The following is a 24,763-nucleotide window of genomic DNA, read 5'->3' on the forward strand; positions in this document are numbered from 1 at the left end:
CTCAAAATACAGCAAAGTTGACGGCAAAAATGTGAAATTCGGAACGTTAAACTAATGAGCTATTGAGCAGTTTGTTCTGGTTGTTTTTCCAAACCTATTCATATCCATTAGTGTTGGAAAAATTCAAAAAAGACACGAACTGATTTGCAATGTACTGTCAACTGGCTGTGATAGTATTTGAAACGGGTGCAGGCCACATGTCGGCACACGACTATCCCATACCGTGCTGACTGAACCGTCCACCACTCTCTTCCCAATCTGGCGATTGATCAATAAATGTCATATTGGAGCAAGCGTCATAGCGAGCCCCGAGGGGTGGGATGTTATTAGCCCTTTGTCGTCTGCGCGAAGGCAGCCGAATTTCGAACAGAAACCATTCTGCTGCATCCTGTTGATGACGATAGGATGGCTGCTGCTGTTGCAGTCAGTTATTAATTGCTGTTTATTGTTGGGTGCACAAAAAGCCATTAATTATCGGTTCGTTATGACAGTAGGATGGGACTCAGGAAGCAACCGGTAGCGATAGATGCGGCCAAAGGCGATTTCGAAAAGTCCAGACAGACTCTAGTTTTACGATTAGTCTTTTTAGAGGTGATGTTTTCATCACGATATTGTGTTAAACTATCGCAATAAAACTTGTATGTTATTATTTGTCCGGTTTTTCTGAAACATGAAACTGTGCAACCGATTGGCTTGAGGGTTAGATCAAGAGTCATATCGCACCCTCACTGCACCAATATGTTTTTTTTTTTTTGCGATATCAAGTCGTATTTCTGTCAATGATTGATAGCACAGATGAACTGTCAATAGCTGATCCGCTGCTTTTGCTTTTGAGCTCAATGATGTAATTTGTAGCAAACATGTAATTTTGCCACTTATGACACGACTGCGGCAGCTTTTACTCTGTCAGCAATGCCAATATCATTGATTTTCCTCCTCCTTTCAACAACGACGACAAACGAAAAACACGGTGCACTTGACTGCACCAGCTTCAACCGTGCCAATGCAAAATGGAATATTATTTACATTGAAAGCTCGGGTGATAGTGTTGGATGCAACAGGAGAGGGACAACAATTTATGACTAGCGCTAGTCAAAGAGGGAGTGAAGATTTATGAGCAATCGGTTTTTCCTCACACCAGCTACTACAGAATGAAACACCTATAAAAGTAATTTCATGCATACTGGGAAAACATATTTAGTTTATTTCTAATCGTACCATTTTCTAGTCGATTTAAAAAAATACCTATTCTGAGGAATAAAAATGCCAATTTTTAACTCAAGACGCTGAGTAAATTACGATAATAGCTTTATCTTCTGCTCTTGCGCTTATTCCAACCGAGGTTTCCATTCCAATAGAAACTTTTGTCGGTTTCAAAATAAGTTGTTGAAAATTGTCGCTGCACTTCTACAACTTTTCACCCAAAAACACACCCATACGTATAATATGTGTTACTGATTTATATAGATTCGCCATATCAAAAGAGTGCGGATTCGGCTGAGCCAATTCGCTTCTTAATATTCGGGCAATAAACGATGACGATGGTGGTGATACTGCTGATGACGATGATTTTAACGATGATTTCCTGCAGGACAGCAGCGATCTCCGGGTTAGTTTGCTAGTTTAATCAAGGAAGCAGAAAATTAAACTCATAATTTTATATTTCCTTGTTTCACTTCTTTCCTAGGCGGGTAACCGATAGCTAGCAAGGGTTTAACGACCGACTGGTGGACTCGGTAAACACACAGGTGCGATCGACCATACCGCAAAGTGACTTGCGCCCCGACTAGGGAGTAAAACAGAGTCCTCAAACCAGTCTTCGTCCACCAGGCTACCGTTGGAACTGAATTAAATGAGAAAGGGTTGGACAAAATTGAATTTTACTTCATGACCCGACCAGATTCGACCTGGCAACTGAAACTCTGACAAATATTTTCAGGGCCCACTTCAAAGCATTCGCGAGCAACCTGGTTAAATTTTATGAGATTGGACTTCGAGAGCCAACATAAAAAGCCGTCCAGGAATGAACACTAGTGGTGGAATGAAAAAAATAGGGCATTCGGTTTTTGCTGTTCGCCTTCACCTTTTGCACTATAGAGATTCGGACGGATGTCATAACACCGACGGCTGCTGCTGCCACTTTGTCCTACTTGGCATAATTGGAGATTGCAGAGCCAGAAAACGCTCAATGCTACAATTTCTGTAGCAGCACGAAAGGAAAGTTTTAATTCTGACACGAAAGTTCATCCAGTTTCAAATGCCAAAGCAGTGTACGTTGAAGGGAATTTAAATTGTGAGCTAATACAAATAAAGGGTGAGAGGTTGATTTTCCTTTTTAATAAAATTTTTGGAAAACTTCAAGCCGATAGGCTCTACGAGCGAGGTATAGATTTCTTATTGATTCAATACTGGAAAACTTTTATTACTTTTGAAGGGATCACACAAGCATCATGTGAGAATTTTCGTCTTGATAAGGTTATTACATCAAAAGCAGAAATATTTTTATAAACGATCGGAAATGAAATCGCCTAATGGAATAAGCACAGAATCGAACAAAAACTGATTTATATAGACAGAAAGTGTTTTCATAAAAGATATGGTAAAATTTAAATAAATACCCTTTTCAAAAATGTATGAATATTGAATGTTGTAGAAGGCATATGAAAAGAAAGAACGTTGCTCTAACATTGCAACGTTCTTCCTTTTCATATGCCTTCTACAACAATTAATGTGTTCACATTATCAATAATTGTGGATTTACTATATTACTGCCGTCATGGTTTCCAATTTTAAACCAAAATGTTTTGCCTATGTAGATATGTCAATGGAGACGCAACGCATTACGCACCATGCGCCACCATAACTGCAAGTTCTCTGGAAAAATTTCTATCTTTTCCCACAATTCACTAGAAACCGACCCAGCTCGAAAGTAAAGCCGGCTGGGCTATTCGTAACAGACATTCCTTTGTTAAAGCACACAGAAAGAATTTATTCCTCGCTACACCGGATGCGGCTAAGGTAGCAATTTTCTTCTCTCTAAAATTCAAAATGAAACTTCACTTCTAATGGTGATGGAGCAAATGAAAGCTAGGAAAATGGCGGAAGAGAATTCTGTGGAATACGCACTAATCGTCTTTACGCATGAGGGTTCGAAACTGAGAGTTGGTTGTTGCTGGGTGTTTGTAAATTCCAATAAAAGTTACGCTCTATTCCGTTCTGTCGTTGTCGTTGTGTGTTGTGCCTTTAGAGAAACTTTCACCCAAGTAAAATGCATTGTCGTGCAAACATGCAAACTCGTGACTCAGTCAGCGAGTAAATCGTGTAACAGTTTCTTCGGTTTGGTTGTTGTATTTTTTTTCTGTCTTGTTTGAGTTCATGTATCTGCAGTTGGTTTATCGCAAAGCTCTAGTTGTTGTGCTCTCTCAAAATTGACAGTTTTTGTCGTCACAAACTAGAAGCTAAACATTTTCAGCTTGTGGTGACCTGAAATTATTTCGCGTAATATTCTGCTAATGCTATTAAAATCCATAAACTGTATTTCTAAAGCTTCAGAATGATCTTTCTCTTATTGTCGTTCTAAAGGTGAAAGTTAAATTGAAATTCGCTTCGCTCCAACTAATTCATAAGAAAATTTCATCGAAATCTACGAAAAATTCAATCACTTGCCAATTTTCTAAATCAATTGAAAAAGTTTTCCCCAAATGTCTTCGGAAGGTGAAAAATGTGCCTTCGTTTCCTCATTCTCTGTGCAAACGGCAGCAGGTCAGCAATCCCCGGGCCTCACAAGTAAAAGTAGACAGGCAGCCACTGTCGGGAATGGTTGTTCTTGCACCACTCGATAAACAATGGATCTTTGGCTGAAAGCCTTTTTTATGATACTTTCCCAAACTCAACAACACATCAACGTCGGTCGATCGAACGAGGACGGTTTCAGCGGCATTAGCGTTTTTTTAGAGCATCATGTGTTTTCCGGTTTCTTCAGATCGAGACTGGTGAGGGATGCAAAGCACACGACCGACGGTTAGCATTTTCACACAAAACAAAGATTCCGCTATCTCCCGGATCGAATCGAGTTACTGCAGCAGCCTTGGCAGCGCTGTGAGACGCAATGGAAGCACGTTTCACATCATTCTACGGTCCGGGCGCGTGAAGACTGTCGCACGGTTTTACTATAGCAGCTAATAAAATCACGTGAAATATGTTTATTTTTAATTAAACACCGTATAATAATGAAGTCACCGTTGGTGTTAGTATAGCAGGGAACACCGCAGCTGGAGACCGGAAAATGTGTTTTTTCTTCCAATCGCCTGAAGATGAATATCCATTTAATGGGGTAAGCAAAGAGAATAAAAAAGGAAGAAAGTTTGTAGCATGTTATAAGAATTACTTTAAACCTTTAAACACATATCACTTCTGCAATCTGTCGTGCGGTCCAACAAAAAGCTTCACATTGGCACACAGCTATTCTACCAAAGTAAGGCAACGACAAAGTTGAAGTGAATAGGAAAGGAAACTTATTCGAGAAAAATGATCAAGTAAACTTTTTCGCTTGCTAAAGATCAGCCCAAAATGTTCATAAAATAAAATTTGTGGTTGTATCATTGTATAAAATGTGTTAGAAAGGTGCACATATTTTGTAATAATTGAATTCTATATTCTAATAGTCAGTAAGATTAGATTATTAGGTTTAATTTTAAATTCCTTTTTTTTCTTGACAAGTAGGTTTAAAATTTCCCTACAATTATATTCACTTAACTGCGGAAGCAATTAACAAAACATCCCCCTCCTATTAAAAAAAATATTAAAAAAAATCCATATTCTTATTTTTAAGTGAATATGGATCAAGTGAATACGAAGGATTGGCTTGAATTCGTCTCGAGGTAAGATGATTTGATCGAATCTAGACTGATAAAGCCCGTTGGAGTCAATATATTCGTAACGCCAATGTCACAATTATGTTGTAAACTAACTGTTAGCTGCGAAATATATGGCGGGTAAATAAAAGGTCAAACTCGTAAACCAAATATACTGCCATTCAAAGCAGCGTGCATAAGATTTGTGTAGAACATGGGGCTATGATTTGAACGGCAGTATAACACCTAGGTATTACTTCAACTTGAGTTTTCAACATACCATATGACTCACGAATACACTAACATTTGGGAACAGATTGATAAAATTGTAACATTATTCACTGTTTTCTTTGTTTTTATACCTTGAAAAAGTTTATACACTAAGAACGCTTTTCACGCGGCTTTTTTATGCGATTCCGGAATTTACGCGGTTTTTTAGGCGGATTCTGGAATTTACGCGGTATTTTTTTTTACGCGGATTTCGGTTTCTCTTCACTCGGATTGCAGAATTTACGCGGATTCCGGAGTTTACGCGGTTTTTTTACGCGGATTTTGAAATTTACGTGTTTTTTTTACGCGGATTCCGGAATTTACGCGGTTTTTTTTACGCAGTTTCCGGAATTTACGCGTTTCTGTTTATTATACACATACTTCGCAACTAACTGTTTTAGTGCTTCGCGAATGCTGTTTTACTACAAAAAGCATCATGAAAAATCTTCAATACATAGCTCGTAGTGCTCAAGTGTATGTCCTATAGTTGCATAAGAAAAAACCCAATCACCTCATCGAAGACAGAGGAAAAATAGAGTCCCTCTGTTTAATATCCTTCTTAGATTCAAATCCAAGCTGTGGCACCTTTTTACGAGCAGTGCACCTCATCGCATGTGCGCACACACATAACAGCATCCATGTTCTGCTTTCACATGAAATGATTTCAATCGCGTTCGCCTTTTTACTACAAGTACCACTCTTAGATAAAGCCTAAGAGGATTTTCAGTGCGAAACAGGGTAAAAACATACCGTCAGCTAAAAAGATTCACCCACCTCATTCCCCGTGTGACTGGAAAACGAGCGAGTCAATCCATCTCTTAAAGCCGCAGCCCTCTGGATTCGCAGCCCCACTCTACACTGCTCATTGCAGTCTGTACCATCGGTTGATTCTCGTTAATGGGTGCCACGGCGAGTCGGTAGTAAAAAAAAAAGATAAAAGAAAGTCTCTTCGCATTCACGTATTGAATGAGTTCGTGTATGTCTCGTTTGTCCCATTAGTTTTAATCGGTTGTTGGTTTCAGCTTTCTGTCTTCATAGGTAAGTCGTTCTGCATGCCACAATACTGAAGTGAATCTCACGCAATGATGGGCTGTACATTGTTCTTTCTATCTGATCCGAACACTCCAAATATTTATGTGGTGTTTTATTTTATTATGATCTCCTTTTAACTTTCAAATTTCGTTGTTTTTTGTGCACTTCATGTTCATGTCCGCTTACTAAGTGTTTATTTCTTCATATTATGTCCATTCATTAGCCTGTCCCATTTCAATCGTTATCTTCTAGTTTCTATTTGAGTGTTTTCCCTTTTAGAAGTAGAAGAGCAGCATTAGTTCATCGTTTTCGCCATTGATCGGCATGCAATGATCCGTGTTCCCAGTTTTGTTGGCATGAGACGATTGTGGTCGACAACCGCTGAAGAGCCAGTTTTTTTACTCTCAGTAAAGGAACAGCGTAACAGGCACAAAGGGGGACGAAAAACGATGCCATCGATTTTTGTCACGAGCTCGGAGTGGAAGGCGACCGTCGGCGTCGTTCTTAGTTCAACCGCAAAAGGATGTGCTCCACCAATGCTAAGATAGACAAACTTTGGGAAAAGAAGCTGACACGAGAAAGGGGCCACAGTCTGATGCCTTCTTTTGGGGTTGTCTAGATGAATAATGAATGAATATGTATAGGATACGGCTGCCCTGCTTACTGGGTGCCTGCAGATGGGGTATATCTGACATTAGATTGCTCACATATTAGAGGGTCATATTTTGATACTCTGATATCGAAAATTGTTACTGGTGAGAAGGTCGTGATAAATTAGACTTTGCCGGCGTCGACTAGTAGCGAGAGGATCACGATAGTCTTGTTGAACTTGACAAGAGTTATTCAATGCAGTTAACTTGGCTCGATGGTTATTTATTACCTAAACCAGAGCAGATTAGAATAAACCCTTGAAGAGAAGTTTTTACGGCTAAGTCGATTTTTAAGGATTCGAATCTATATATAAGTATTATTATCAACAAGCATGTTCTTAGGAAATTCAACACCGAAAGTGCGAAGAAACTTTCGCATAAGAACTCTAGTATTTATAGGAAGTATTACCCCGAACTATCGAGTAGCGAGCACAGCATAACAACAGTTTGAAGTCGCAAAATGATTTGTTTTTAAGATATACAACTTAAAAGAAATGAGGTTTAAAGAGCATACAAACCATGGATATTATTTTTTTTTGTATGTTTTCATGGTATGTCATGCGAGAAAATTCTTGTGTTTTTTGTATTTTTTGGAAAACTAAGGATATTCTATACAACATGTCAATGGTTTGTTTTCAAGATACTGCTATTTGAAGAAATAAAGTTTGAGGATTAACTTTTCTGTCTTTTTCTCCAGAGATGTCCACTTTGCTGCTATTAATATATCAATACATGGTATTTGTAAGAAACTTTCCTGGGAAAAAGTAGTCTTCAGAACGTAAGGTGCTACCATGCTTGTAGAAAAAGTTATTCACCACAAACAGATTGATTATCTAAAGAACGGCTCAACATTGAATGCTTCTAGCAACACTGGTGCAGCTTGCTGCAGTTGCTTCTTACGGATAAGTAACGATTTCGCGTAGAATAAAACTTTAAAGCTTCTCCAAAGATATTATGAGCAAAATTTTTTTTTTAATTTTAATTTAATTTGTTGCAAATCAATAATTGAATGAAAAAGCAGCGGTACGAGCTCGCTTTTTTATTCGTGATGTTAATTTTAGAGCAATTTTCTAACTCGCTCCGCCTTTATTTCAAGTTCAGAAGATTTGTCCCAGTTTCACAATACGGATGTACGAAAAATAAATCTCATTTCGTATTGGCATCCAGCGGTGCCGAGCCGACAGAGCTCTCAGCAACGCAACAATGTAACACGTACCGTGTCGTGTTGCGGCTTGAAAGGAAGGCAATCAAATTGTTCTCGTGTCGGATGGAAGCAACTGTTACGTGTTGTATATTGCCGACTGGGAGGAAATTTTGTTCGTTAACTGGTGACAAACATAAGTATGAAGTTCGAAATTTTGATGTGATGTCGAACTATAACCGTTTAATTTTGAGACGCTACATCCTTTTTAATGAAGTGCTGTGAATTAAAAAATCGTGCCGACCTTTTCTGTTTGAAATCGGATTATTTTCGTATATACCGCTGCTTATACGCACTATCAACGAATTGTGATAAACATCACACTCCTGCGCATTTGCAACAAGTTATCGGATAAATGCATCATGGTTAGATCGCGTACGATATCCGCCCTGACATAGTTATAAAACTGAAGAGTATGAGAACTAATAATTTACGTAGTCCCACATCTACCATGTATTGGATGCCATCTTCCTACTTTTCGTCAGACAGAAATCGTAGTTGCATGGTTGAATGTCAGAGAACACGGGAAAACAAATTATAACAACATTCTTGGTTAGTCGAGAAATATTACCTAGCAGAGACAACAAAGATAAAATATCGTACATACAATTTAACTCGCACTGGTATTGTAGCATTTAAAGAAGCAACTAGACCAGCAGTAATCTGATTTTTTTAACAAGCCTTGGAACGGTTCTGTGACATTTCTATGTTTCTGGTGGCTATTGGTCCGTCTGCTTTAACTCATTTTCAATGCAAAAGCTTTGCCATCATTTGACTGGTTTCATTCCGGACATGATTCAGTATTTTTACCTTACCACTAGAAAGGTATAGCAAAAAATCAAAAATTGCAAAATTACAAATTATTCGTTTTCTTTAAAAAGTTGGAGTTTACAACAAAACATGTTTTTGATATGTTGTCTAAAAGTTCCTCAGTCTTTTAAAAATTATATTAAAAACTACCATACTTTTGCATGACTCATGTTATCTTAAAATAAAGTTCGCAAGAAAAAACCAAATCACCCCGCCAGGTGGACAATTTCGTATTATTTCGCTCTCATTTGCTGACTTCGTCTATAGTGTGATCATGTTTTTACATGTGATAGTGAGTAGTCGGTAAATTTACACTATCTATGGATACAACTGGAGCTTTTATTACATATGACTACCTACTAATACTACTCAAAGACTACGACTTCTATTGAGAATCTGCTAAAATTAAAAGTTCACTACGACGGCTTAGACAGACTGCGGAAGGGGCGAATTCCAGAGACGAAGAAAAGCATAAATATGAAATGAAAAAAGATCGTTAACTTTGCCTTTTTTCTTCTTCCTCTGTGCTTCTGTCGTGATTTTTTACCCCCTGATCCAACCCATTTGTGAATTGGTCGACCAGCCGGGGAAAACCCGCTCGAATAAGCCATAAGCTTGCACCGAAGGATGAAAACTAATGACCTCTGATGAAAAAGCAAAACTAAATGTGTAACGGCTGTGAGAATGTCGGCGCAGGCAGCCAACCAACTTGTATGTATGTGTACAAACTGGTGCGGATAGATGTGATTCTCGAGGGGGAAAGGTTAATTGGGCGAATCTTTGGGGCTGATCTGGGGCAAGTTTTAACGACTGCTGTTCGTATCTGTTTGTGACACCGGGAATAAAGTGCTCTCGATTATGTGATAATCTGATACTGATGATTATTCCTTATTGTCGAACTATTTCACCATTGAACATCACTATTCACTATTACTTATATCGCATTTTTCTATCACATAAATATTGAAACAAATCAAACAATGTGGAGATAGTGTCTTTTTTCGTTTATTAAATTCAACTCGCTATAACTATGTGTGGCAGATCGTTCGGCCAGAAATTTTATTAAAAAGCAAAAGTTCTCCGCCCACCCTATAACTTTTCTTAGCAAACTCGCCAATCAGTTAACATGTAAGGGAGCTAGAGAATTGGCAGCAATATCAGCCACACGTAATCCTGCCACTTCAGTCCTTCTAGTAGAAGCAGCCAGAAAAGCCAATTCAAAAATCTCATTACAACTTTCCACTGCGGTTGCGAAAACTTACAACCGGGTTTGGCTTGAATTCATTTAAAAAGAACATCACTTCCCGTTAGCACTAATTCGCAATCCGCTAGAACGTTCCATTGATAAAGTATAATCTTGGCACTTTGCCCGATGCTTTTTTTTCACACTTGAAAAAATCCTTTTTCATTTTCTATCCAGCACGTTTTCCACCAGATTTAAAAATTGAATCGACGACAAATTTTCGAATGTGTTAACCCCCCCCCCCCCCCCCCCACTTTTGCTATGTTCTCATTCTTCTCCACCCGCGAATTAAACCAACCAACAATAGAACAGAGATCGTAAAGCGAGACCAATTATAACTGTAACCAGATTGTAGTCATATTTTACGACCCCTTAGATTGGAGGTCTTAGATTTTTTTAAGACTCAAAATACCGTTGGTCGAGGGACAAGACGAGTGATAACTGCTGCTTCTTTTTTTTTCTCTGTGATAATGAAAACAACGCGTGCGAGGTTGCGAATTTCACACATACTTATTTTCATCATCGGCAGCTTGGTGCTTTTTGTCACCGTCATAAATATTTTTATGTTTTCGGTGTGCAGTGAAGGAAACGAAGAGTGAAGAGGAAAATCCTATCAAGAATTTAATGCAACTTTTCAGACAACCAAAAGCGATTCGAAACAACCTCGGGATGCTGAGAGCGGTAGCTTAACGGCAGAAAATGCATGTTTTCATCCAAAGCAATGCTGTGGCCGACAATGTTGGTTCTGATTTAGAGTTAAACTTTTTTAACGCTCTCTATTTGATTTCAGACCATATTGTTTTTTTTTTTTCATATGTATCTCCGTTTGTAGTGTGGAAATTTTCAGGTAGAACGTTATGTTGTCTTTAATGGCTGCCAACACACCGAGACCTTTTAATGTAGTGTTAGACGAGTGCCAGTGTTTTGGATAGAGTCTTGTGGGAAATCAATTGTTTGCAATTATGGAGAGTACCTTCGTTTCTTCGAATAAACTAAGCTTCCTCTTAAAGAAACGATTGCATAACGGACAAAAAAGTGTAGAGCTATCGATCTACCGCGCAGAAAGTGTGTAACCAAAGTAAGACCCTTTCCGAATATTGAACGGCTTTACTGTTACTATGTTTTTTTTCGTACCAGCTACTTGAGATGGCTAGCAGCACCATCACGAAGAGTAATTTAGAATGATATATTGCCTGCCGAAACGGATTAACTAAATTGTGCCTTTTTCGGGTTTCGGGTTTCTAAGAAGATCGATGTGAAAAAACTCCTGTCGCAGTCAATCGGTCCTGTGATTTTTTTTATTGCTTGTCAAAAGCACTCGACAAGAAGCGATACTTGTAGAACCGCAGAAGTAAACCGATTTATGACTGCTAAACCCTAAATCACAGACAATGGAAATTTCGGTTCGACTTTATGTCTCTAAATTCAAAATTACAACAGGGATTGATTCAAATAATACACATAAATTTCATTCGATAATTGTCATTTCATCTTGGGTTACAATTTTGAAATATTTTTGCTGCATTCTCCTCATCGGGCTAGCGAAAGGCAACAAACGGTAATTTGATTACATAATCAACACTGCTGGAATTATCTCTTCATCCAACAACCAAAACGGACAGCCGAACAAGAGCATGACCTTATTGATGTCTGCTGATCGGTTTCAAATCAATTCAAGCTGGTCCTATAGCGCATTCTGTCTGGTTCACCAGAAGTGGCTATAGCATCATCTTTGTGGGTGCGATTGGAGTAGCATAAAATATAAACTTTCGAACCTAAAAGGAAGTATTCATTCATTGGCCGATTCGTTTATAGCGGAAATAGACAGTTATTCAACAAAGAACCAACTCACAACCTAACTCATCAGATATGCCGCACTCACTCTCGCAATACGGGCTAGTTTCCCAATCAAAGGCTTCCTAACCCTCTTCAATGACATTTTCGAAATCCATTCTCAATTCTGGGTACGATAAAGCGCTTTCACTATTGACAAATCGGTACACCAGCGTCATCTTTAGTCAGATCGTAGCCATTGGTTTGGCCACTTGGTCAATTTCTCCATCCACCAGCATGCTCTATCTAGGTTCAGGTTCACCAGAGTGAAGCTAAACTGAAGTGAAGTTTTTCTAGCTCTGAGCGAAACTAACGCATATCCCAATCAGGGATGCCACATGTACAGATTAATCTGTATTTTACAGATTTCGTTTCGCTAAAAATTTCGTTTATGTACCATAAAAACCTAAAAAAAAACAAAGTTCTTTATGTTTAAACAATACAGATTTTTTTTACAGATATTTTTGTTCCAGATACAGATGCTCAGATTTTTTCAAGGGAAAACACAGATTTAAATGTGGCAACCCTGACCCCAATACACTTGTTACGATTTGTACCTGCCAGCTGTCTACTGCAACAACCACGACGATGACCGCCGGTGTCGTTGTGCTGGGCATGTAGGACAAAAGTGCTACAAATTGACAAATTGGAGTGGCCACTTCAAAGCTGCACCCGACCCCTGCAGCCTTTCCTAGCATTAATCCATCTCCGCGTGTGTACCAGACGAGTCGAAATGCAATTGAATTTTAATAAATTATAGCCCAGCAAAGGACAACAGCAGATGATACTTGGCCCCCGGAAGAGTGCTTACCGGCTAGAGTTGAGTACTTGAGCTCGTCGCTTAACCAGCCGGAATGTTTACCAAACTGCTCGGAAGATGAAGACAAATGTGATTAGCAGCAGCAGAGACATCGTCTTGGGATACAAATACGCACACAAACATACACATATGCATAAAAGCACACTATGAACTGGACCAGGCTCTGCTGATGAGACAAATTTAGGACGACTGTAGTGGAACCCTGCAGCAGCAGCATATAAGACTCACACAAGCGAATTTCGCCAAGTGGAAACTTTGGAGATTAATTAGAGTTGGACTCGAGTGGATTTCTCGACATACTGAATGAGTAGAAAGGGTTGCCCTAAAGTGTTATGAGGCCTTTGTGAGGGAAGAAGTTTCCCTGTGGTCGCACTCGACGTTAGGTTGAACGTGATGAATTGAGCAAGTTGCGTCAAGGATTATTCCTGCACGTAGCTTGGTATTCAGTGCAATTTTACGACAAATGGCCATTTCAATCCATCAACAAAACATTAAATCTGGAATGGCTCATTTTGTTGCCCGTTTGCTACTGCATCCGGTGTACTAATCCTAGGAGTGTTTGTTGTTGGATTAATCACAAAAGCAATGTTGCTGCCGTTGCTTTGGAATATATTGAAATAAATTTAGTTTTTATGAACTATCTGACCAGTTTGAAGGAGTATAACAGCAAACGAATAACGAACATATGTACAAGTGGCATGATCAAACATCATTTACTTAAATTCTACCCTTAGGCAAGCGCTGCTTAAAAATCAAAGTCCCAAAGCTCTCTAAGCTTACCTTGATTTACAAGCCAATCCAAGAAAAACCTCACCTTCATCAAACTTCACTTTGTATAACGATGAGAACAATCGACAAATAGAAAACTTTGCTTTGAACCCCCAAACGAAATTTCAATGTCGACGGATCGGTGGGACTTTGAGTTTGAAAACAAAATCGGAATAATCCTACTGATTTAATAGCAGGCATAGTTCGCCTGGCAAATTTTCCCACCAAATAAACGGTTTCACTTCAGTTTTGAAGAAAAAAAAATCAAACGACAAAACGTTTCTCCTGCAACTCGTAAATTCGGAGCGAATAACGGGTGCTACTGATGGGCGGATGTCGTCACTGACGGAACTATTTCCGCATCGTGCTCACGATTGCCGTTGTCGTCGTTGCCGCACGTAAACACTTTTCACGCTGACGAGGGACTAAGGAGGATTAAGGTACTTTAGCAGACTGCTAACTGACTGAGTGTACGTTCTTCAAGCAGCAAAGGTGTGGGACAGAAACGCAGATAAGAAGTAGTGAGGATTCCGTTCAGTTGTTTACGGTGACAGCGTTTGCTGTGGATAAAATTCTCTTTTCGTGGAGTACCGTTCCGTACCCGATGGAAAACACGGTTTCTGTTATATAGGGGGAAAATTCATCGACATCCGGTATTCTAATCAGTACGGCTTTACCCTCTAGCTACGACGCGGCGGCAAAATATCCCGCGGGGGCACGTAATTAAAACGATGGCGGCACAATTGGCGTGATGCGGAAATAAACTTAACGACAAACGTGTAGCTGGGGTTTGGGCTTGCTTGGAATCAAGGGATCGTGATGGCACTGCCGCTCTTGGCTTCTGAATAGGTCACAATAGGTATTAAAAACTTTTGTTCAGGAGAGGTATGGTTTCTGCGACATAAATTTGGCGGATTAAATTTTATTATATCGCTTTTCTGGACTTAATCTCAAATATACTGAAAGCTCAGTATTCAATGTGAAGTATAAAATATTTGTAAAAATATGCATTATTCAGAAGTTTCCGATATTGCACGTAATTCCATCGAATTTTTAATGGAAAAATGATAACAAAATTTCGATTTCTCTTTATTTTTATCTCGATTTTCGTTATAGTTTCAATAGCTTCTCATATCGTTTAAGTGTTTTGTTCGGAAATAATGTATCGTTTCAGGCCATTCTATCTTTGAAATAAAACAACTCTCAATTATTCCCAAAAAGAAAATCAAATAACAGAAATAATACGAATTTGATTTATTATTATTATTATATATTTGATTTATTATACTGTGCTACAGCGATTTAGAACTTCTGAAGTGACGTAGTGTAGGTTGTAGGTCTTGTTGAGTGTAACATTCGCTCATACTAGACATTTTCCAAATACCCCCAAAAATTAAAGTTGTGTTCTAAACACCGTTTTAAGCCTGTATCAGACTAGCCGCTGCAGCGGTCAACCACTACCGTTCCGTTCTTTTCCGACCAATCAGCACACAGCGGTCGACCGTCGCTTGTTGTTGTTGTTAAAAATAGAATTATTTCTATTTTTGCCGCCAACCGTTCCCAACGGTTGGCGACTGCTGTCATTGACATGGCGAAGGGTTGGGAACGGTTGGCGGCAAAAATAGAAATGATTCTATTTTTTGCAACAACAACAAGCGACGGTCGACCGCTGTGCGCTGATTGGTCGAAAAAGAATGGAACGGTAGCGGTGGACCGCTGCAGCGGCTAGTCTGATACAGGCTTTATGGACCTCTGCGCATACAATTTTTTAACCCGGTCATTTTTCAACCGATTTTCAATGTTTGGGCAATTTTGGAAAGGGAAAAAACAGAGCTTTGAAAATATATGCTGGTATGTACTAATTTCTTTGAAACATGTTGAGTTAATTGTTTACACTTTTTTACACAATTTTTAAATTACCTTGCAATTTTCCACTAAATAAAGGTAATACAAATACGTAAAGAGTTTTAAAATATATTTAAAAACGAATCAAATAGAAGTAATTTAGTGAAAATCGGATGATATTTGGCTGAGTTATATTTTTTTTATTTCTTGGTGCTACAAATAAAGAAAAACCTTGGTTCACATTATTATTTTTAACTCGATCACTTTTCAACTGATTCTTTATATTAGCTGTTAAAACATATAGATATGTCTATAGATTATACCCATATGTAATGAGTAGTTTTAAAAGAAAGATGGTTTATGATTTTGCACATATGTTTGGGCTAAACAGGCACAATAAATATTCTTGCTGTTTTTTTAAATAGTAGAAGAATATATGATTTATTTTTATAGCATTCCTAACTCGTTTCTATTCGTAGAAGAACCGCTATGTAAGTTTTCTGTTTTGCAATCACTGGAACTGGCGAAAACTCTGAAATGTTCCGTTGGCAACATATTATGTTTGGTGGATGGGGAATCATTTCACTAACGAACTAACCACGGTCGTTGATTGGCATCAAAGAGTTCTCATTCCATATCGAACTTCTGAATCACAGATTTTGTCAGATTCCAATCAGTATTTGGAAGCTCCAGAAATAGACCGTATTTGGAGCGAAACTGACCTGCCGACTGACCAACCTAACTCCGGATGCAATCGTAAAATTGAAATCAAACCCCACTACCGAAAGGAGAAACAATGATGATGGTGATGATGGTCATTTCGGTGATAGGTACCTGCTGTTCATGCGTATACAAAACGGCTGACTCACGAACACGAGTCCATTTCTGGCTACACGGATTACGGTTTGGTACATACTTTCTGCTAGATGCGAACCAAAATTGAATATAATGCCGAACCCGTACATAAAACAGATTTATTCCGCCAAAGAAAAAGACGAAATAGGGTTCCCTTAGCTCTGATGCAACATGACGTTGATTAAAAAAATGTGAATCACGAAAAATTGTGAAAGATAATTGATTATATTTACAATAATGATTAGTTTGCGTCTGGACCGTGAACGTGCATTTGAAGGATTTTCAATCATTAACGAAGATTTAACTTATAGTTATGAATAAGAATATTTTCCCGACGTTCCATTTTGATGCTGAGTATGAGAGGAGAAAGGATAATGAAAAAAGGAAACCCTCAGAAACACACTAAGCTGTCATAAAAGTTACGAAAATTTCAACTTTATTGAATAGCACTTCTCAGCTAGCTACTCCGGTCTCCTTTACTTGTTATGCGAACACATACAAAAAACAGCGAAAACCATACTCACATTTGGCAAGGACACTTGTGTGCACCGCCGCACATCATACACAGCCACAGACAATCATACTAAATGCATCCAAGCAAGTAAGCGAAAAATGCTTAAAACAGACTGCAAAGTTTTACGCCGACTGTCAATATTTGAGGAAAAGTCTTTAAATGCACTAGCTTCACTCCTTCTCCTCCCGATCCAGCGGTGCATTCTACTGAACCACTACATGCTCCAAGAAACTAACAACTAACCACTGCCGTTAGTGGTAGGACACAGTAGAAAATTATCCATTCGTTTTCTTCTTCTCCCCTTCAATTTGGTTTGCTATTCCATTCGTATTAATTACAACCACAAATACCTTTCACCCACTAAAGGATTAGAGAAAAAAATATGTTTTTGCGATTAGTGCAACACTTACAAGCAGTGCGGTACTGTTCTTCCATAAGGCTGCAACAGTCGAAAATCTTAAAGTTTTCTATTTGCGATTTTCTTGTCGGATGAGCAAAAGTTTCATTTGGAAATGTTTTAATCTTCTAGTGCAAATATACACTAATACACTGAGCTACAAACTTATGCACTCATCACTGAGGGGGAGATGTCTACGCTATTTGGAGCACAAAGATGTATTTGCTCGAACAAGTTAGAGCAAAATGGAAATCTTCCCCCGTTCACTTACAATCGTTGTTGGTAAATAAAGGCGCGATCGGTCAATCACTGAATCGACCTGTAATCGTGCGTCTCCATTGAACTTCTCGAGGCGTGCGTCCGTGCGGTCGTTCTGGTGTGAAATTGAAAATAATTTCCGCCGCAGCGTAACTGAACGTATCGAAAAGCATCCGCTCGTAAAAACGGATGACGTACAGACGTCAGGAAATTTAATTTATCATTATTGTTGTCTTTTCCGGTGGGCACCGGCTTCTTCTCGTAAATGTTTATTGCACTACGTGGATGGATTGTTTTTTTTTTTGTTCAGGTTGGAACTAGAAGATTTTTTTAAATTTTTTAAAGCTGACTTTAGCTTTATAAGCATGCGGAACACATAAAAAAACAAACTCACAAAAAGATATAAAAACACTTGAGCAGCTCACTGTTATTCAAATGGTCAGAAATGATTCAGCATTCAACTATAGATCGAAATTGGAAAGCGATGTTTTTCTTCGTAGTCGTGCGATAAGTTATTAGCCGACAACTTATCAAATATTATGCTCTTCCTTCTACAATCTTGGACTGTCTTGCTAGCAAAGATGCCGAAGCTGGCAAGGAATTTAATCTCTTGTACGAGACAAACATAAATCTAGGAATGTCTTTCTGGTTCACAGTCTCATTTGCGGCTCTATTTGCTTCCACCCTTACATCTAGCTGATCAGTATTACACTGGGAAAGACTAGTGGGTGACTAGTGGGAGCTGAGGAATTTATGAGGAATGTCATCTCACATCTAAGAGTAATTTCTGTATGAGCTATCAGTACGACTTTGGCATTTTGGAAAAATAAGAGGATTTTTATCGAGAATAATATTCTTAGTACACTGGGGTCGCTTTTTACGCGGTTGGTTGTACCGCATTTAAAAGATAAGATTAGATATACTTATACTAAACTTATTTGATACTGCGTACAAATGATTTTTCGAATCGAGTAAAAATAATCCGCGTAATTGTAATAATATCCTGTTTGAAAAAATACATAAAAACAACCCACGTAAAAAGCAACATCAGTGTACATATTAATATTTTGTTTTAATCACTACAATCCATTCTTAGAAACTACCTGTATAAGTGTATGGAATTATATTATGATTGAAATTTATAACTATATATTTAGCTGCTAAAACGCGGGAGAGAGATAAATGATTGACTACGAGGCGTTTTTAAGAGTTTGCCGAATTAAAACGGTGACCAATTAAAAATAGGAGCAGTATTTCGGAACCATTCATTTTGAAAAAATCCCAAAAACTACAAACACCCCAGCTTGTTCTTAAGGAGGAACCCTGACCTGGAAAGACGAAAAAAAATCGGGTATTTTGGCTATTGATTAAGATATATTTGAAGATGTATTTTGCATGTCGTGAATGTAAATATAATCAGTATTAAGCAGTTGGCAGCTGGGAACGTGGCTGCTCTCACTAGATCAGTACCGTGGAATGGGGTGGAATTGATCAGTGGGATGAAATTGATCACGTGAAAATTCGTGATAAAAAATACTAATCAAAAGATATTGCTCTTACACCCCTAGGCAATGTTAATGTGTCCTTAAACGCAACTTTTGCATGATTCACATACCTGTCAAAGTTAACCCTTGCATGCCCGGTGTAATTTTTCATATTTTCGAAAAATTCTTCTAACTCAGTCAAAACTTGATCAAATTTGATCAAACAAGTTTCCAAATAACAAAAAAAAGTATTGAATTTACTTAAAGTAATCTTAGTTGAGGTTTAATTACGTTAAATTTGGAGAAGTGAGTAAAGTTTGATAAAAGCTCAAAATAATGTAATTTTCAACAATGAACATTCCATACCATTAAAGAAATACTGATGAATTCGTAAGAAACCACAAAGATTTTAATTTTAGCGCTAGTTTTTGAGCTTTTGCAACAAACCGAATTGAAATCGGTCCAACGACGATCAAATGAAAGCAAATTTAGCAACAAGCAGCTGGTGAACCAAAATAAACAAATTTTAAACAACCTGAAATATCGTTATTTTCGTTTCCAAAATAGCTGTAAATGATATTTTTCAGCATAGGAATCATCATTTATCTTTAGCATATCGAAAAAAAAACATTGCCAAAAGAATGTATACCGTCTGCCGGGGTGAGATTAAGCCACGGGGGTGAGATTGAGCCATTGATGTTAAATTACTTGAGATTTCTAGAACCTAATACTTCAAATTCAATACTTTATGAAACGTGACATATTTATTCACAACTTCAAATAAAATATAGATAATATCAGTGAACTGTTTCACTTAAATAATGTTTCAAAGTACAGGGTGAAAAACATGCGCAAATAACGTTATCCAAAAATGTCCAAGGCAAACCAACCCGTTCAAGAAATCTGATCAACTTACTGCTCAGTTGGTACGTTAGGATGTCGTCTTGAATGTGTTGAGGAAATATTATGCATTAAATCTGTGTTGGCTCAAAAAATAATATTTTTCCAAACTGTACACTTTTCTAGCCCTTTTGGGGTGAGATTGTGCCAAGCTGTGATGAACGGTACAATGTACGGAATTCATATTTACGACCAAATTATATCAGTATACACCAAAACACTTGCATTGTTTACATAGGGTGTGATGTCTAGCCAAGGTATTATTTGAAATAATGACTAAAAGCTTGAGAACAGTAAGCTAGCAACTTTTAGATGGAAATTTACACTGACTGATATTACTTATGGAATGTAACAAAATTTTGTACACCGATTCTATATTAACTGATGACTTTTCCAGCGAGGGAGGAGGGTTGTGGGTACGTTTCCAGCGGTTTTGAGATCTCCAATGGAATGTACAGTGGTCAATGACATATAATAATTGAAACGAAAAGTCTTCTCAGGCCTTATGTCCTAACGTTTTCTCTTTCTAAGCTACCTGGAGACGCCAAAGAAGGGGTGAGATTAGGCCAAAGTTCATTTAATTTTAGCAAAATTATAGTTTATTGTAACTTAACCATATTTGTGGCAGTCGTTAACTAATCATTCAAGTGTGCATTGACGTGATTTTAATCAAACTAATTGCCTAAATGTGTACATTACAAGCTAAGGAACAAAAATGTATCCTTTTTTGGCACAATCTCACCCCGACAGACGGTAGATTTCAAATTTTCGTCACGCATGTTGTAGCATGCAAGTAGCAACAACAACAACAATCGTTCAAAATATCGAGTATAATTGTTAAGCTTTAAGCTTTAATCCAAGTTTAGATATTAGGTAATGCCATACGGCATCACCCGCCGAGAATCGTGGTGCTACTTGCACTCTGTGTGTATGGATTACACACATTAGGCGTTGTACACAAATTACGTAACGCTAAAAATCTAAATTTCCGACCCCCTTCCTCCCCCATGTAACAATAGGTAACGTTCAATATGACTCCCCCCTCTTTAAATTACGTAACACTGAACAACCCGAACCTCCTTCAAATTTTGAATTTTGAGCAAACATTCCAGTTACTTAACTGTCTCTACTCTGTGTGTATGGATTACACACATTAGGCGTTGTACACAAATTACGTAACGCTAAAAATCTAAATTTCCGACCCCCTTCCTCCCCCATGTAACAATAGGTAACGTTCAATATGACTCCCCCCTCTTAAAATTACGTAACACTGAACAACCCGAACCTCCTTCAAATTTTGAATTTTAAGCAAACATTCCAGTTACTTAACTGTCTCTACTATGTAACAATAGTTAACGCAGACTCAGGGGGGAGGGGTCTGAAATCTAGATTTTTAGCGTTACGTAATTTGTGACGACGCCTAACTTTTGAACGTGATCAGATATCAAAAAATTCATTTGGCCTAATATTTTTGAGTGTGTAAGCATCTCATCACTTTCAAGAGTAGGATCCCCCCTTGAACTAATGTTTTATACTCTCTAGGTTAGTAACAATCAAGATAAAACAAATATATCAAACTTTATAGATCGTTGATTAATTTTACGCTAAAATCCTTGTTGATTCAAAGATTTAAATAAAAATGTAGAAGACCACTGGAACCACTGACTTCGATTTTCAAAAATCACAAACTTCTCAAATCGATGATAAACTCAGGATTTATACGCTTCAGGTTAGGTTTATGTAAAATATTAGGGCATTACACATTTTGAAAAAAAAACCAAACTAATCACAAGTAAGGGATCAAGTTTTGATGCAGTACGATAAAGTCAGCATCAACTCAAACTCACCTGGCAATGGCACCAGCATCCAGCTGATTCCGAGTGTAAGCATCGCCGACGGTAATCCTAGCAGAAGCCGCCGACCGGTCAGGGCACTGAACCGGTACAGCATAGTTAGTCCGCTGCTGCAGCTACTGCTGCTGGCCAATGTGGACAAATCGGCAGTAAGAGCCGCTGCCACACCGTGATAAGGCAACAGTAACATCAGCGCCACCAGTGTCAACATCAGTGCCAAGGTGGCGGTCGTCGTGACCAGTTCCATGTTGACAAACGGACGACGGTGCTCCAACTTCTTCCAGGGTCTAGTTTGGATGATGACTGCGACGACAGGGAACTTGGCGGGGATGATCGTAGCAGACGATGACGGCAACAACGATGATCATACGTTCCAGTTATCTGTGGGGGCGGGGGTTTTTGTGTATTGCGGATAAGTGGGAGAGGATGGATTCGGAAATTGACTGACTGATATTATTCGATATTTGATTCTAACGGTTTGCTCTGATGGCTGTTTCTTTTCAAGACGCTGGTTTATTCGCTTTTTTATTTTTATTTTGATTTTTCGTTTTTTCTTTATCTTTAACGCCCCTTAACTAGGTTTACTTTATGCAAATTTTTGTTTAGTAATTGTAGTAGCAGTGATAGTAACTAGTATTCGTTTTCTCATTTTAACATTTTGCTTACTTTTGATTTAACTGTTTTTGATTAGTAGCTAGCTGTTTACTTGGTGTTTAATAAACTGTTGCTTTAGCGGTGCACTCAACTGTTTATTGAGGTGGTGTGATTGTATATAGTTAGTTGTGAGCTTGGATATACATAGAAAGAAACAGAAGACAGAGTGACAGAGTTTTGTTCTGGTATGCTGGACAATTTTGACAGATGCAGTCCGTATTTGTCATTTTGCTTTGGTTGAATCAGTTTTTATTATTGAAGATTTCAAGATATAGAGTATTGACAGTGGAGGCTGTACAAATGAGGCGCCTTCACCGTGGAATTGTCTGTTTTTGTTGTTTTGTCTCTAGCGTAATGCGAGAGACAAAGTGCGATTTGTTGACTGAAAGGGGCTGAAGTGTTTTTGTGTGTTTTGGTTTCAAGTTTGGATAAGGACGTAAATAGAATTTGATTTCACACTGCATCATAATTTTACTTTTTCATGATGACGAAATGAGAGCGGCGCCCGTCGACTAGTTTGCAGCGCCATCTCGCGTTCACTTTATCGCTGAATTTGCACTATTTTCAAACAAGCAGCAGTTAACCTTCCTTCTGTAAAACGCAAGAACCACCTTCAGTCGACGTAAACGCGAATAGTTTCTTTTCAAACTGGCTTTTTTCCTTCTGCCTATTTACTCTTTTGTTCACTTATATCCGTTACGAGTATTGGGCGCCACATATAATTTAACGCCACAATAGTTTTCCAAATCGAAATCGCTACCATCAATAATGCACAAAGCGACGGCTGAAAAAAACTGAACGTCCGTCCACGAAAATTGAGGGAAACAACGAATAATTTACACGGTAGACTGGATAGGCGGCAGGACGTCGAGTTCCGGTCTGGCGATTGCCAATTTTTTATTGTGTTTTTCTCCGATGTGCAGTAATATTAGGCCTTTCTGCCATGACTCGAACAAATACATCGGATGCACAATCGCGGGATGTTAAGCAGCATTACAGGAGAAAACAAAAAAATACCAACTTCAATGTGCTGTCTGTGTGCTACTGGTTACTTTTTTGCTTACGGACACTCTAGGCTGGTATCGATTTTCATTCACAAAATGACACAACATCCATAAACACTGCCACTCGACTGACTCATTTTGCCCCACTTGTTTCGTCACCAAGCACCAGGCGTTTCCTTTGTCGCTGCTGCTGTTGCAATTACTACTACCAATAGTCAATCCTACAATGCATTTTCCATTTTTTTGTATCATATATGCGAATTCCGTTGGTTTCCCCAGTAATTTTCCGGTTTCCCTGCCACAATGAAGGAAACTCTCACTGGGAAACACTAGCACAGAGTAACTGAGGATGTAAATGCCGTTTTTGATTTGTATTCCTCTTGGTTTTCTCGTTCACTGCGTCAGAATTGTAGCACGAGTCAAGGACCCTTTTTGCGAAAGTAATGACCAACATACAACACACATTGAACAACCGCGACGTCGAATGGCACTAGCCGCAGCAGACGAAACTTGCAACAAAAGCTTTTTTCTCCTGTTCTTCTTGTGTCGAAGTAGGCCAAACGGAAGTCGACTGTATCCCGCTTTAATCCGGATCGATTGGCGAGCTGTCCTCGTCGCAGACAGAGCCTACTATTGCAATGCTATACTCACTACTAAACAAAGCTTACAGCAGTTTCTAACCATTCTTGCGTTCTTGCCTAGCTGTGAACAGTTAGTTTTTCCTCATTTTCAAATCTTCTTCTCTTGTCTGCTGTCCTTCAGTGGAAGAACCACTTCAACAGGATCGCAACGCGACGATTAACTGACGCAAAGGACCGATGCTCGAGCTGCAACTGATTGTTCGCCGCGGTCGTCGTCCGAGCTGCCGTGTGGATGCTGCGTATCCTTGCTTCGCATAACGCTCGCCGAAGTTAGTGCTACTCACAGCCATGACACTCATTTTGCTCGTTTTGCTCTCACTCTCACCGTCTTCTGATTACCAAACTCTTCTGATGACGGCACGTCAATGACGTTTGGATAGAGACAACCGAAACGCCAGGCGATGATTACAATTTTGGAAAAGGACGGAACGTTGGTGACGTTATTGGTGCAGTGCCAAGAGCACGCACGTGATTTACTGCACCACACGGTTGACGATGGTTTTGTTTCTGAGTGTCGGAACGTAACGCTCCACGGTGAAGAGAAGAGAGCGGATTGGTGGTTTCGGTACAGTATAAGCGTTACAATTGAATACCGCTTTTATGAATAAGGCAAGGCTGTGCTGTTTGTTTTCGCGGCTAATGTTTGCCTGGCTTACGAAGTTGCTCTTTGGCTAGAAGTTAATTGCTTTCGAGAACACCGCTGTCATTGTTTGCCCACTTCACGGCAGCAAATATGGCATCAGTTCTGAGATTCAACGAACGCAATATGTATTGTATAAGAACAAGTATGAGGCTACAAGGGGATGGGAGAAATCCTCATTTTGAAAAACAATTTCATCCAACCATCAACGTTGCTGAAATGATTCTGGTTTTCAATT

General features: G+C 38.8%; 1 protein-coding gene across 3 annotated transcripts in view; it reads right to left on the reverse strand.

Moving 5' to 3' along the window:
• LOC129733840 (neuronal acetylcholine receptor subunit alpha-7) overlaps nt 1-24,107 on the reverse strand; it is a 124,549-nt gene extending 100,442 nt beyond the window's left edge. Inside the window, exons 1-2 of one of the 3 annotated variants that reach the window (XM_055695378.1) lie at nt 22,716-24,107; nt 21,581-21,967 (exon numbers count right to left, since the gene is read on the reverse strand). In XM_055695378.1, coding sequence (XP_055551353.1) covers nt 21,581-21,833 — 253 coding nt within the window. In that variant the 5' untranslated portion in view covers nt 21,834-21,967; nt 22,716-24,107. Of the gene's footprint in view, nt 1-21,580; nt 22,374-22,715 lie in introns of all 3 variants that reach the window. The other 2 variants (XM_055695377.1, XM_055695376.1) reach the window with 2 other exon arrangements.
• Nucleotides 24,108-24,763: the final 656 nt, after the last annotated feature.

The sequence above is a fragment of the Wyeomyia smithii genome, chromosome 1, assembly GCF_029784165.1.
Source record: "Wyeomyia smithii strain HCP4-BCI-WySm-NY-G18 chromosome 1, ASM2978416v1, whole genome shotgun sequence".
Classification (NCBI taxonomy): Eukaryota; Metazoa; Arthropoda; class Insecta; order Diptera; family Culicidae; genus Wyeomyia; species Wyeomyia smithii.